The following is a 15,345-nucleotide window of genomic DNA, read 5'->3' as shown; positions in this document are numbered from 1 at the left end:
TACACTGATCAGTGATGCTGAATAATGTCCTCCATGCTGCTGCTGCTTCGGTTTGTGTGCTCTGACAAAAAAAAAGTACGGGAATCCATCTGAGATATCAGCTACTCTCTACTCACTAGGTCAGATATACTGAAAAATGAAGATACAGCCTACAGAGGAGAAAATTGTTGAACATGCAGGATAGAAGTCATATAATAGCCAGAAATTATGTTATTCTTCTTGTACAGATACATAAATGCTTATTCTGAGAAGTTACTTGAAACGACAGATGGACTTTAGGAAAAAAGATGAGTTGACTCAAAGAGTAAAGAATTGTAAAATGATGTAAAAGTTATAGATATAAACAACTGAGGCATCTTGTATTTTGGGGTACTATTTACTGCATTACATTTCTCCTTTGTGTATGATTTGCTTAACACTTACTGCAGATTCCTATTATTTCAGCACTTCGTGTTAGGGTCCAAAAATGCCTAGAAAAAATTACATCTGGAGGGGTGCAGATATCCGGTCTCCATGCCACCACGGCTCCACGTCGCCAACAGCAGCAATCTCCACCTACTCTGGAGAACTTTGTCTTTACCCCTTACATTGAAGAAAATTGTCTACGAGATAACAATGACCTATATTCTCTTCTAGAGCAATGCACAGGTACTGATTTATACAGTTATCTTATTATTTAAGTCTATGTTTTTTTTATATACCCATTGAAAAGTTTGTAAACTATATGTTATATGTCAGAATGTCCAGCAGGTCTAACAAATCGTTCACAATAGGTCATCACTTTCTGACATGTTGGCAGCAGGGATTACAATAATATGAGGCCAGAGAACTCGGGGCCCCAACAATATCCTGAATGAAGTGGCCCTTGCCCATCATGCTAGAAGGGCCCAGGCCCAGGACATCAGCAGGTGTATTAACCTTCTGACCCCAACAAGTCTAGTTGGCTCTAAATCTAAAGTGTCATCTGGTTGCCTTGCAGATAAGATTTGTGAACTAGAGTCAAAGGTGGCCCAGCATGGACTACAACTCAACATTCCCAGAATCAAAAGAGCCCACAAGAATAAAAAACTAAGCCCTTCCCCAGACCATGGTCTCCTGCATGTCCTCACAGAGATCTGTAATCTTGAGTTAAATGGCAACTTGCATTCTGAACTGGAAGAAACTCTGACCCAGAAGAACAATCAGCTCCAAGATGATCCTCTCCTTAATGGGTTGCTCACGTCACCTTATCTGAAAACCTGTCTGGATACAGTTCTAGAGAACAGTAATCCACATAAAATGAAGATTATTGAGGTAAGATTTTTTTCAATATTTTGGATGGATAATACATGGGTTCATAATTAATCATTCTACAGATGATATTTAGCAGTATATTACATAGTCAGCACCGAACATTATCTGTACAGCCACAGAACAAGCAGGGTATATGGGGGATGTGAGTCCAGAGCTGAGGAAAAACATCAGAATTTCAAGTGCATGTCTGGATGGGCTACAAAACAAGTAGTCACAATCTGTACAGTTAAATAGATGAGTAAGGCAATCTGACTACAAATCTACAATTAAATGTCAATGATAGATCAGGCTTTGTTCACATGTTGTGCTAGGGTATGTGCACACTTTGAGTATTTGCAGAAGATTTTTCTGCAACAAAAACCAGAGTGTTGGCAGGTAAAATGCTGCATTAAAAAAGACCTAATTTTGATGCATTTCACTTGCATTTTTTTCTATTCATTTGAATGGGTGACGAATGCTTTAAGAATCGACACGCTGCACATTTGAAAAACAGCGTGTGCACAAGATTTCAGATATGTCATTCACTTTGCTGGTACTGTAAAGTGCAGCTTTATTTACCCTTGAAAAATGCTTGAAAAAAATGCAGCAAAAACATAGTGTTTTAAAAGCATCTGGTATTAAAGGAAATGAGAGGATACCTAACAGTGGTCTCCATCACCCATAGACTATAATGGCATCTGTGTAATGGATATGTCATGAACATGTCAATAACGTTCCATCATTTATCCATTAAATGGATGCACATATCCAATGGGTTATGAATGTCAGTGCTAGGCATCCTTTAATACATTCATCATTCATGGCTAGTCCTACATGCTAAATATAGGGAAGAGACAGTGTGATTTCAGTCTGCTAGTGATAAGAGGTTAACCCGACAGATTTGTCTTTATAGGTAAAGGACGGTCACCTTTGCCTTTTCATTTATCAACGTTTTCAAGATCTCTACTTGATGTCTGTGAATGGAAACATTCATTGTTTTTAAATTTTGTGGCTGAAAACGCTACTTGACCTGCTCACTCAGTTGCACAACCTACTACAGGGGTATTCCTAAATCTGGAAGCTATTCCCTATCTGCAGGATAGGGGATAACTTCCCAACTGCTGGGGGTCCAACCACTGGAACCCCACTGATCACAAGAAGAAGAGCCCCGTGTTAATGGAGATGTGGTCAATCAAGTTCACTGCCGCTCCATTAATTCTTAATCTGATAGCCGGAGAGAGCCGAACGCTGCATTTGCCTCGTCTTCGGCACTCCCATGAGAATTAATGGAGATGCAGTGCACGTGATCGACCACTTTAGACCCCTGGTTTTTGGGATTGATGGAGGCCCAGAGGTCGGACTCTCCAGTGATCATGAAGTTATTAAATAACCTACAGACAGGGAATAACGTGTAAACTATTCTAAAGTTTACAGGTTATACCCTGTCTGTAGGTTAGGGAACAACCCAGTGTATGTGAGCCTTTTTTTGTCCTGTGATTACCCAACATTTCATTATAAGACGGACATAATCTAGATTGGTTTATAGCCATTGAGTGTAAGTTACAGTCAGCAAACCAGGATTGTGAAAGATTCTGAGACTATGGAACATAAAGAGGTATAACTTTTCTTTATCCAGTAGAGTTCAGCAGCAAAATTTGCAGGAATATGGTACAATGGCTACATTGGTGATCCATGGCAGCTGGAAGCAGAGCACTTCGGACCTCCTACTATCTGCGGCATCCCTGGTGCCTCTCCTGATTAGTTGGCTGCCCCGACGTTTTGCATTTGTGTTATGTCGCTGTGTCACGACATCGCAGGGTCTATTAATCAGAAGATGCCCAGGCAGTAGGAAGTTCACAATGCTCTGGTGGCCATGGACTACTGACAAAGCTACTGGACCTGCATATTTTTTTTCTCAACTCTGTTATCTAGTGAATTGGCTTTATATACTCTAGAGTTTGCAGCTTGAGACCATTTCTCTATGTACAAGAACAAAAATGCAGGGCAATAGTAGCTGATCCATATTAATACCTATATCTAGGAGTTATACACCGTACGTGACTTACCATAGTTAGTTTTTGCTTCTTTTTTTCTCCATAGACCCTAACAGGAAATGGGAATTTGTCCTCTTATGTGCTGAGTGTGCTAAACACCCAACCAATGCTGCAGATAGACTACATTGCCACTGACCGGACTCTGGACGTCCTTTCTACAATAGAGGACAATCTAAAAGAAGCTGGAGTTTCCATAGAGCAATGGGACCTATATACCACTCCACCTAATGGTGTAACTGGTGCTGATCTGTTGGTGTGCAATTGCTCAGCACTTCTCCTACAGGATCCTAGACAAGTTGTGCCCAATATGGCAGCAGCCGTGAAAGAAGGAGGGTTCATTTTACTTCATACACATCTAAAAGGAGATATCCTAGGAGAAACCATTGCCTTCCTGAGGACTCAAAACCTCCAGCAGAAAGATGGTCTCCTTTCCCAGGTATGATGATTCTATACGTCAGTGCACTATGACGGCTGAGCATTGAACTGGCTTTGATTCCGGCAATTTAGTGATAAATACATGGGTACTCTGTGCCTCTAACCTTTATACATATTGTGCAATACACATACTCTGAACTGTCTGAAATGTCTTAACCTTGCCAGGCAGAATGGGAGAAGTTGGTTGACAGTGCCCACATGGACGTGGTTGCCATGAAGAAGTCCTTCTACAACTCAGTCATTTTCTTATGTCGTCGACGTACCCCAGAGAAGAAAGCAGTCCTTCTCTCGGTTGAAGACATGGACTGTCCGTGGGTGGAATCACTGAAGGTGCCACATTTTAAATGAACCATGCATTTACTCGTGATGCCTAAATATCTATACTTTTCATCATCATCTATTCTATATATTATAGGAAGCTATGGCTGATTCATCAGGTCACCGAATTTGGCTAACAGCCCTGAATGAACCAAATTCTGGTATTGTCGGAATGGTAAACTGCCTGCGCCAGGAGCCAGGAGGAAACAGAATAAGGTAAGGCGGACTTCACGGGATGGTTACATGGACAAGATTCTGGCTTTGTCTGTCCATTTGTATTAATGAATGGATTTTAAGATCTGTAAGGTGTCGCAATATTAAGAAACAGTATGATCTCAAATCCATCACCTTTACATAACAAAGACACGAACAATGCATAGTACATAGATGTATAGGTATGTGAGATGACTTGTTGTCTTGACCTTTTAAAGTGGTATTCCCTCTTTTTTTATATTATTGCATATCTAAGCTATGGCTTAACATTGATCATTTGGGGCCAACCTCTGAGGTTTCTGCACAAGGAAAAACTTATGCTGCAGCCCTCTTATTCTGATATCGTGCGGGCCTCTGTAGTCAGATCATAACTGATCAGCAAGTGATCCTAACTATATGCCTCCTATCTAATAGTTAAGAGACTCCTTTTAAAGAGGGCCTGGCACTACTTCTCTGCTCCCTTGAGTATTCAGGGTTGTTTCCAAATCCGCCATACGGTTCCAGAGATATTGGCCTTTTTATGTAGTCCTAATTTTTATGGTTTTTACCAAGGGGGCGGTGCTCTCAGGATTCTCTGGAGGCGTGTTTTAGGCTGCTCTGCATTATTACCCTGCGATTACCGCCAATTTGGTAAAGACTATAAAAATTAACTATAAATAAAAAGGCCCATATCTCTGGAAAGGTATGGGGGGATATTAAGGGGAAAAAAATTGGAATACTCAGAAGAGCATCGGTAATGAACGAAGAGCAAAAACTGAGCACTTTTGACTTATTGATAGGTCCTCTTTAAATATATCCATATGTAAGTATGCTGTCACTCTAGTGCCACCTATAGGTAGCTACATTTCTGTTTGTGTGTTGGTAGCAAAAAATTGGAGCTAAATACTGTAATTCTTAACGTTGCTGCATATTGACATTTTATTTCCAGGTGTATCTTTAACTCTGATGTGAATTCACATAAAGTGTCTGAAAAAGAGGTTCTGCAGCGACAGAGCCATGATCTGGCAATGAATATCTACCAGGATGGAAGGTGGGGAGCCTTTCGACACACACCCTTTCAGAAAGGTGAGTATATGACTATTTCTGAGATGAATGTCAGCATTTATGTAAGTAGGATAAGTATCATACAGTATCTGCCATGTGCCTGTCCCGTAGGTCTTTTGGTTCATGTAAGTCATAGATAACGTACCATCCCGAGATAAACTGGTTAAAATCTGAATACATCTAGCTTGAAATATTTGGTAATGGTTTAATAGGGGCAATTTTTGGGACTGAAGAGACGATGCTTTAGCTTGGAATGAGAAATCCATCACTGCAGCTGGATCTTCAGTGGAGTCTTGGACACCAGCTCAGCTTCAGGGAACCATTTAAACAAAATATTATTATTATTGTTAACGTCACCACATTGGAACGTAAAATACCATTGTAGAATTAAATGATAATCTGTGTGTAATTTCCCAAGCAATAATATTTTGTATGATTTTTTTACCTTACCTATAGGGCAAGCACAGGATGAAACAGCCTATGCTTTTGTGAACGTGCTGACCCGCGGAGATCTCTCTACCCTGCGATGGATTGCATCTCCTTTACGCCACTTCCACCCTACCAATCCCAATGTGAAACTGTGTCAGGTCTATTATTCATCGCTCAACTTCCGTGACATCATGTTGGCAACTGGGAAGCTGCTCCCCGATGCCATACCTGGTATGAAACATTTCCATTATGTAGTTCATTACAGAGCATTGCCACATATATGACTTCTAGGGTCTTCGTACATGGTACTATGGTCCAATTTGGAAATTTGATCTGATTGGTAGCAAATCTGTAGCCTGGTAGTCACCTGGGCCAGACATACAGACATATAAGTCTGAATTAAGAAGCTTTCATCTCTTTCCATCAGAGTCAAAGGAAAGGTGATAACTAATTTTGGCTGCAACACCCATCTACAGAGCTGGAACAATATACATATAAATTATTATGAAAGAGCCAAGTAATTATGGTAGTTTTGAAACCAGTTTTTGCTATTGATATTTGATGTGGGAAATTCATTGCTGGTCTTATAAAGGACGTTAGGTGAATATTGGAACACATTTGACAATTTTGCTGTTTTTAGGGGATGTAGCTCTTCAGCAGTGCATGCTGGGAATGGAGTTTTCAGGACGTGACCCTGCAGGTAACAGGGTCATGGGACTTCTTCCAGCTAAAGGCCTTGCTACTGTTGTGGATGCCGATCAACGCTTCTTGTGGAATGTACCCGAAGACTGGTAAGTTCTCAATTTTTTGTCAAAATGAGTTGCCAGATATTAGATTGTAATTATTGTGAGTTCACAGTTATATTCTTTCTGTAGGTCTTTGGCTGATGCTGCCTCGGTTCCTGTGGTCTACGCCACAGCATACTATGCCCTGATTGTGCGCGGACGGATGAGGAAGGGTGAGAGCGTTCTTATCCACTCTGGATCAGGTGGCGTTGGGCAGGCAGCAATAGCCATTTCTCTTAGCATGGGTTGCCGCGTCTTCACAACAGTAGGTAGGTTGTTATGGTGAATGTATATGATTTTTATTCCATTTCTTGCCATCAAACCTAGAACTCTTGCCGAACTTGGTAGAAGATCTGATCCTGGCTGTTTCTATCTATGATGTTTGTTTTGTTTTTTTAATTCTATGCAGCATACATTTTGGGGTCTAAGAGCTTTTATTACAACATCACATTTTTCAGATATATAAACTTACAGCTGACTCCTAAGGCAGTGTTTCCAAGATGCATTCACAATGGGTTCTCTTTTTTGTGCGATTTTCCAATAACATGGTAAAAACATGGCCATTTTACCACATATTTGGAAAATCGCTGCAAAAAAATGCACCGAGTGAACATGGTCTGAAGCATATTGAGATGTTGGACCCAGGATTCTGCAGCACATTATTGTATAAATCATGTGAATAGAGTTTATAGCAGCAATAGAATTTAGTAAATGCAGTTTTTAGGACATGCAGATTTTATCACACGCTGCAGCTGCCTCATGTAAAATCACTATTGTGTGTGATCTTTTAATGCACTTTCTAGAAACAAAGAAAGTAGCACTAAGACTATATGCACCCTGCGTCTGTACATTTAGCCTACAATATATGTAGAGCGCTTTTCCTGACACATACTTCAACAATCCCATAGGCTCCCATTCGTCAGAAGGAGACCAAAGTGTGTTTTTTAAGCCTCCATCTGGCCGGTATGTGTCTGCATACTGCTTGTTTTACTGTATAGGAAAGCACAGTAGACTGCTAAGAAAAAATCCTGAGCATTTCTGCATCGTGGGCACATAGCCTAAATCCCACTAGTTATGCCGAGTTACAATTCCTGCCCCCATCCATCAGCTGAACTAACTGGGTGACAACGCATATAAAAACAGTAATGTTGTCATCCAGTTTCCTAGGGTCAAGATTTAGCTAAGAACTATAGGTAAACATTGATCTGGAATACTCATATGTATTGCTTAGGATCTTCGGAAAAGCAGCAATATCTCCAGAGCAGATTCCCACAGCTTGATGCCAGCTGTTTTGCGAATTCCCGAAATACATCTTTTGAACAACATGTTCTCACTGTTACGGGAGGGAAAGGTGAGTGGAAGCTAACAATTTATTTTTAGTTGAAGGGTTTTTTCGAGCCAAATAGATTATTAAAGCATTGTAAAGCCTACCACAAATGAAGAATTTTCATAATTTACTGGCTGTTAAAATTCTGCTCTATTTCTAAGCTGCCACATGTGGTGATGTGCCTTCCATCTCTTTACTTCCTACTGCAGTCTGTTCAAAGCACAGAGCACAGTGATTTCTTTCCTGTGCTTTGAACGGTGATGTCATGGGGGACACGGCCTGTGATCCTCGACAAGTTTACAGTGACTGGGGTTGTGTACAGGAAGTGATTGATAGCACAGAGACATTGCTGTCACCACACAAAACAAGTATTCATATCATCTTGTAACTTTGTCCACAGGGGATGATGATGGGCTTTCGAAAGTGCTAGATTACATCATAATACATGAATACATTATATGACGCATTGCTCCCCTACAGTACACTGACTCTATGTGGTGCTATTGTCACCACCTGTAAGTAACATTACTGTCTGCATGAGAGTGTGAAGACAGCACCTACTAGGTGAAAAGTGGGAGGAATGGTAGGACAGAGAAAATGTGTGCAATTTATTCATCTTGAGACTGGAGTCTCAGGGTGGTACATAGCAGGTGGAGTTTTGGTGGACATTGAAGGTGGAAGTGTGTGAGCTGTGAGACAGATACAGCTCTGCCTCTTCAGAAATGTAGTCTAGAACCATAAAGGTAAAGCTGACAGGACGTTTTGGAAGTAAGCACTAACAAACTAAATGGATGACTGCATGGGGCTGAAGGGAAGTTACAAAACGAAAATAAAGGTAATTAGTGGGTTTGGAGATTTATTAGAAGGACAGACAGATATTTTTTTTATGTGACCAGAGAAATCCTAGAAGTAGAATTATTCAAACACCAGCAAACTATTGTGTTATTCACTTCACTGTAGGAGTGGACCTCATACTTAACTCATTGGCAGAGGAGAAATTGCAGGCTAGTCTCCGCTGTCTTGCCCGCCATGGACGATTCTTGGAAATTGGCAAATATGATCTGTCAAACAATACTCCATTAGGTAAGTTTAACTACATATTAATCTAAGAAGTTTCCATCTTAAGATCATCGCTCATTTTCTATGACAAACACTTCTCAATGGTGTCATTTATAGGAATGGCTCTTTTCCTGAAGAATGTGGCATTCCATGGAATCCTGCTCGATGCCCTTTTTGAAGAAGGAAACAAAGAATGGGAGGATGTGTCTGATCTACTGAAGTCTGGAATTAGAAATGGAGTGGTGAAGCCATTAAAGTGCACCATCTTCGCTCGGGATGAGGTGGAACCAGCCTTTAGGTTCATGGCACAAGGAAAGCACATCGGCAAAGTCCTTATAAAGGTCAGAGAAATTCACTATACTCTAAAATATTAGACAGCACTTACATCAGAGTTGCCCAAAAAATGTTGGTGAGCTAGAATTGTAATCTCAATGGTTTTATTTGTTATGAACGTAAACACACTCACTCACGGGTAACAGAAAAAGGGAAGACTTACTACAGGGAGACACCGCACCCACACCCAACTGGTCCCTGTACAGACTAGAAAGACCCTAGCCGCACAACTCAAAAAACACCACCTCGGACCTGGCTCCCTAAAAGACCTTTGAGGGCTTTCTCGTACCCCCTGAGGAACCAGAGGGGTGGTCGCAACAAACTGCAAATAAGAGGAGAGAAAAGTGTGCATGAAAATTAAAATATGCTCATATAGGGTAGAGAGGGAACGCTAAGGAGAACAAAAAGTAAACAGAACAAGTATAACCTCCGAGAAACCTAAAGAGGTGAAAGGAAGAGGTACTGGGAAGGAAAACAAACAAACTCACTGCAGGAATTCAACTGATGTTTACCAATCAAGGTAAACCCCTTAGCTAAAAGGCTGGAACTCCTAAACCCAAGTCTACCTAGAGGCATAGACAGCAAGGAAGTGCAGTGAAGGGTGAACATATAAAACCCAACCTAGAATGTGAGAGAAGCAAACCAAGAAGGGGAAACAAAGACAATTGGAACGGAAAGAAAACGCAATATCTAAGCAGACAGGGGAACCGACCACGAAGGAACCGGTCAGCGGACCGAATCCCCAAACCCAGTCATGGCATTATTACTGTGCTCATATTTTACAGAAAGCTTTACTGAAAAAGGATTGAATAGCATTACACAAGATACATGAAGAAAATATGTATTGTTGGAAATCATTGGTCCTGGGCCTTTGAGAAAGCCTAAGGGTATGTGCACACGATGCAGAAATGAAGCAGAAAATTTCTGCATCATTTCTGCATCTCCCTGGCAGAAAAAACGCATGCAAATTGTGCATGCGTTTTTCCTGCGGAATACATGCGGATTCACATGCGTTTCCGCATGTGGATTGACAAGCGCTTTCCAGGCGATTTTAGCATCACCTGGAAAGTGCTTGACAACTAGGTCACACTATATAAATCCATGCAACCGGCATGGATTTATATAGTGTGACCCGAGAGAGTGGTAAAAATAAAAAATAAATGTATACTTTACCCTCTGATGGCCCGCGCTGTCCTGCTCACTCCGTTCTCCCGGCTGCCGGCGACTTTGAATTGAAAGACCTGCCGACGTCAGCGTCACGTGACCCGTCACATGACTCTGACGTCAGCGCAGGTCCTTCAACTCACTGCAAAGTGCTGGGAACCAAGCAGGAGCGGTGCGCGGGCCGACAGAAGGTAAGTATACATTTATTTTTTATTTTATTCTTTTTTTACAGCTTTTTTAATGGTACCTGGGTGTGGATGAGACTCTCCTCTCCTCCACACCCTGGTACCATCCGCACATTAGAACGCGCCAATTACGCAAGTACAGATGCAGTCTTGCGGCATTGGCACGTTCTAATGCAAGTCAATGGCGGCGAAAACGCAGCGTTTCCGCAAAATTAATTGACATGCTGCGGATTTTTGAGTGCAGCGTTCACGCTGCGGAAAAATCCGCATCATGGGCACAGCACATGCGGATTTCAATTTGGGAACATTGCTGCCCTTCTACCATGCGTTTTTAATGCGTTTCCGCAGCTGCAAAAACGCCGCGGAAACGCATTAAAAACGCATCGTGTGAACTCAGCCTAATTCTTCTCTGAATTGAAAATATTGAAAGTTGTTTTCCTCTCTGTGTAGCTTCCGCACGCACACACAGTTATGTGTAAAAAAAAACATACTATGCTTTACTCCTCCGATTGGGTCCAGCATTGAGTCTTTGTTGTTGTCTCAGAAGCTGTTCTTTTGGTGCAGTGGGGGTATCATGTCGCTAGTGCTGCAACCAATCACTGAGCTCAACAGCTCTGCCAAGCTACACAACAAAAGCTGCTGAACTAAGTGATTGGCTGCAGCACTGTTGACATGATGTTGCCACTGCAGCCAAACAACAAAGATGGGTGCAGAGACAGATACTTAGTGCTTGGCACAAGGAGTTAAAGCAACGTTTTTTGTTTTTTTACACCGAACTGTGCCTGTGGACAGAAATTTCCTGAAAGAGGAAAAACCCTTTAATACTTACACACTCTAACCAAATTGATTTCACCTGAAATGGACCTTTTGCCTCACCAGTGGTTAGGCTACTGTTCTGCTTGATAAGATTGACTGCAGCTTAAAAATACAAGTTCATCTGGAAGTCAGGATAATAGCAAAGGCAAACACAACTATAAATTACCAATAAGAAAAGAAAGGTTGTAACCCGCTACAAAAATCCCAAAAAGAAGGACTTATAGAGACACTGCATATACCTTTCATTGAATACATTTTGTATCAATTGTATATTTTTCATATACAGGTGCGTGATGAGGGGTCAGCTCATGACTCGGAAACTTTCCTTCCTGCAATCCCTCGAACATCTTTTCCGCCAACAAAGTCCTACATCATTACTGGTGGACTTGGGGGATTCGGCTTGGAGTTGGCTCAGTGGTTAATCGAGAGAGGTGCCAGGAACCTCATTTTAACGTCTCGATCTGGCATAAGGAATGGTAATATACGGTCACTCAAATTTCCAAACAATGATATTTAGTAAAAAGCTAGAATGATACCTCAGAGTTTTGACCATTTGCTTATACTTGTAGGTTATCAGGCCAAACAAGTCCAGAGCTGGAAGGAAGCAGGGATTACTGTGATTGTTTCAACCAAAGATGCCGGTTCTATAGGGGGAGCGCGTCAGTTGATAGATGCTGCATCACAGTTAGGACCAGTGGGTGGAATCTTTAACCTTGCCATGGTGAGTTCTGTAGAGATACTAACTGATCAAATAATCAACTCATATGACCATTCCATCAACTTGCATCTTCTGTAATAGCATCTATTTATAATGAATTACATTATTTAATTCTAACCTCTACACTTAAAGGGGTTGTCCAGGCAAAAGTAAAATTTTACCATTGGCTTGGTACCTTAAAAATAACAAACAATGCTATACTCACTTACTGGGATCCAGCACAGGATGCTCTGTGGTCTGCGTATACACCAGAAGGAAGTCGTCACCGTTCAAATCGGCAGTAGCGCTACTGGAACCTGTGATTGGCTGGCTGGGTCAGGTGTCTTTAACAGTGCATCATCATTTTCGTCACCCATGATGCACTTCTGAAGTCACCTGACTAAAGCAGCCAATCACAGGTCCCCACTGCCAATTTGAACAGTGATGACTTCCTTTGTTATGTAATCTGAGTGCAGTATTATGTAGGGGAGGAGAGCCTGATTCCAGCAATATATCACTTTGTGGACTGTTTGCTGTAGTTTTGTTTCTCTGTTGCAGATATTGTAGTGGTATGAATGCTGAGCTGTGTATTACTCTGCCCACACCCCTGATTGGCCGCTATCTATGTACAGTGTGCATTGTCGGCAAACTTCCAATCATTGGTGGGGGTGTGGTTACACAGATTAGCGTGACTGGTCTGCACATGAGACCTAGTCCTGTAGTGATAATCTCCTCCTGATAAAACTGATTGTATTGAAACTATAACACACAGCCTAATAAGTGACACATCACTGGAATCAGGGTATCTGCCCCTGTGTTATGCTGCTCTCAGATTAAATACCAAAACCTGCTGACAAATGCCCTTTAACTCCTCCAAGGACATGGGAGATTTTTCTCTTTGCCCAGACAGTGGGGAAACAAAACTGTAGCTGACAGATGGCTTCTTGCTGTAATATGGATTTATCAATGCATAAAAAGATGTAAGATTTGAGGACCCCTTAGTGCTGTTTATCAGCCTCTCCAGGACAAATGTTGCGCCTCTCATAGCTGTAGCATAATTAGTTCTTACATTCTCTATAGAGATAAAGGTGGCGCAGGTTTGATGAACACTTATACTCTGGCAGAATACTTGTGTAACTTTGTAAGTTGTACAGTTAAAAGATCTTGTTGTTAATGGAAAATCACATATCAGTTGTAAATGGAAAACTGTTTAGTAGTCTGCCAGGGGAGGGGGTACCAAATTGCCATGGCCAAAGTATTTAGTTACAGGTCTAGGAAAGAAAGCTAAATCTTTGTCCGTGATGAAATTAAGCCTATTATAAAAGCTCCCACAGACATTAAAGGGAACCTGTCATCAGAAAAAACTCTATTAACCTGCAGATACGGGGTTATTGTGCTGCCCGGTGCCTGCATGTAGCCGAACGTTCCAGGGATAAAACGAGCATTATTCTCTGCAGCAGCATTCCTTTCAATCACAGGGGCGGTGCCGGCGCTGGTTCACTCTCCGCTCTGAACATACAGAGGGGCGGCTGTAAACTGCACCCCCGGCCCTGACTGACACCGGCTCTGCATTGGGGCCAGATGACAGATAATTGTCAGGAGATAAGGATCCGGCATATCTGATTTCGGACATCCGATCCTTTTGTTCTCTAAGAAGTAAACTGCCACCTGAGATGTCTGGTAGTGACTCTCTCATAGAGAACCAAGCCAAGCCAGCGTGCCTGTGTATGGGAGAGACAGCCAAGATAGCTACAGGCGACAATTATCTATCCTGTATGGGGGGCAAAATTCTGGTGTTTGATGGTATATGTACATTCAATGAGGGGCATTTACACACTTCTTTATACCGTGATGCTATACAGTATTGGATTTATAGTGTATGTGTTCAACATATGTATTTGCTCTCCAGTTTTAGCAAAACTACAACCCCCAACATGTCCTGATGACTTCAGGGTACAGGTGACATCTCCTGTACAGTATTGAAAAATATCAAATAATTTTGGATACTATTACAACTTAATTTAAAAGGGGATCACTACTATGATTGTGATAAGCTATGCTTAGGATAGATCATCGAATTCAGAAGATTGGGAACCAAAACCCATCACCCCACTGATCAGCTGCTCTCCCGTCCGCAGCACCACATGTGAACACTTGTGGAGCTGAATACTTGGAGAAAATCAACAAAAATGTAGTAAATATCTATTTCCCTTTTGGACAGGTTCTAAAAGATGCCATGATTGAAAACCTATCCACAAAACTGTTTCAAGATGTGAACAAACCAAAGTATGATGGCACTCTCAACCTGGACAGGTGAGTATATAACTGCACTCCAGATATTCTGGCTGTACCCCTCACCATCTTTTCATTGATTCTTGTCCTCTACACATTATTTTGATAATAACCACATAGCGCTGTATGCAAAAGTTTTAGACATGTGTGGAAATAAATGTTGCAAAGTAAAAATTCTTTCAAAAATAGAAGTGTCAATAGTTTCTTTTATCAATTAACGAAATTCAAAGTGAATGAACAAAAGAGAAATCTAAGTCCATCCAAAATTTGGTGTGATCACCCTTTGCCTTCAAAACGGCATTCATTTTCTAGTTACACTTCTACACAGTATTCGAAGGGACTCAACAGGGACTTTGTTCCAAACTTCTTGGAGAACTAGCAACAGATTTTCTGTGGATATCAGCTCATATAAATCTTTCTGTCTCTCCATGTAATCCCACAAAGACTCGATGATGTTCAGATCAGGGCTTTGTAAGAACCATATGATCACTTTCAGGACTCCTTGTTCTTTACGCTTAAGATAGTTATTAATGACACTGGCTGTATATTTTGAGTTATTGTTCTGCTGCAGAATAAATTTGGAGCCAATCAGACGCCCCCCTGATGGTATTGCATGATGGATTAGTATCTGCCTGCATTGAGGACACCATTATTCTTGACCAAATCCCCAACTCCCTTTGCTGAATACAGCCCAAAACTTGAAGGCAACCTCCACCATACTTCACTGTTGCCTACAGACCTTACTTATTGTACCCCTCTCCAGCCATTCAGTGAACAAATTGCCTTCTGTTGCAACCAAATATTTCCAATTTTGACTCAACAGTCCAGAGCACCTGCTCTCATTTTTTACATAAATACAGAGGGTGAAAAAAGTATTGAACACGTCACCAATTTTCTAAGTAAATATATTTCTAAAAGTGGT

At 41.4% G+C, this 15,345-nt stretch overlaps 1 protein-coding gene across 1 annotated transcript in view; it reads left to right on the top strand.

Moving 5' to 3' along the window:
- FASN (fatty acid synthase) overlaps positions 1-15,345 on the top strand; it is a 70,947-nt gene that overhangs the window by 43,628 nt on the left and 11,974 nt on the right. Inside the window, exons 21-35 of the mRNA XM_073684153.1 lie at positions 445-648; positions 980-1,293; positions 3,373-3,762; positions 3,927-4,091; positions 4,177-4,295; positions 5,221-5,357; positions 5,793-5,996; positions 6,406-6,556; positions 6,641-6,819; positions 7,782-7,901; positions 8,838-8,960; positions 9,054-9,277; positions 11,721-11,910; positions 12,004-12,155; positions 14,353-14,444. Coding sequence (XP_073540254.1) covers positions 445-648; positions 980-1,293; positions 3,373-3,762; positions 3,927-4,091; positions 4,177-4,295; positions 5,221-5,357; positions 5,793-5,996; positions 6,406-6,556; positions 6,641-6,819; positions 7,782-7,901; positions 8,838-8,960; positions 9,054-9,277; positions 11,721-11,910; positions 12,004-12,155; positions 14,353-14,444 — 2,764 coding nt within the window. The remainder of the gene's footprint in view (positions 1-444; positions 649-979; positions 1,294-3,372; positions 3,763-3,926; positions 4,092-4,176; positions 4,296-5,220; positions 5,358-5,792; positions 5,997-6,405; positions 6,557-6,640; positions 6,820-7,781; positions 7,902-8,837; positions 8,961-9,053; positions 9,278-11,720; positions 11,911-12,003; positions 12,156-14,352; positions 14,445-15,345) is intronic.

Source organism: Phyllobates terribilis, unplaced genomic scaffold, assembly GCF_046119375.1.
Source record: "Phyllobates terribilis strain yellow unplaced genomic scaffold, ASM4611937v1 Scaffold_5__5_contigs__length_657084704, whole genome shotgun sequence".
NCBI lineage: Eukaryota > Metazoa > Chordata > Amphibia > Anura > Dendrobatidae > Phyllobates > Phyllobates terribilis.
Note: the sequence above shows the minus strand (reverse complement) of the source record. Positions and strands in the feature narration are given on the sequence as shown.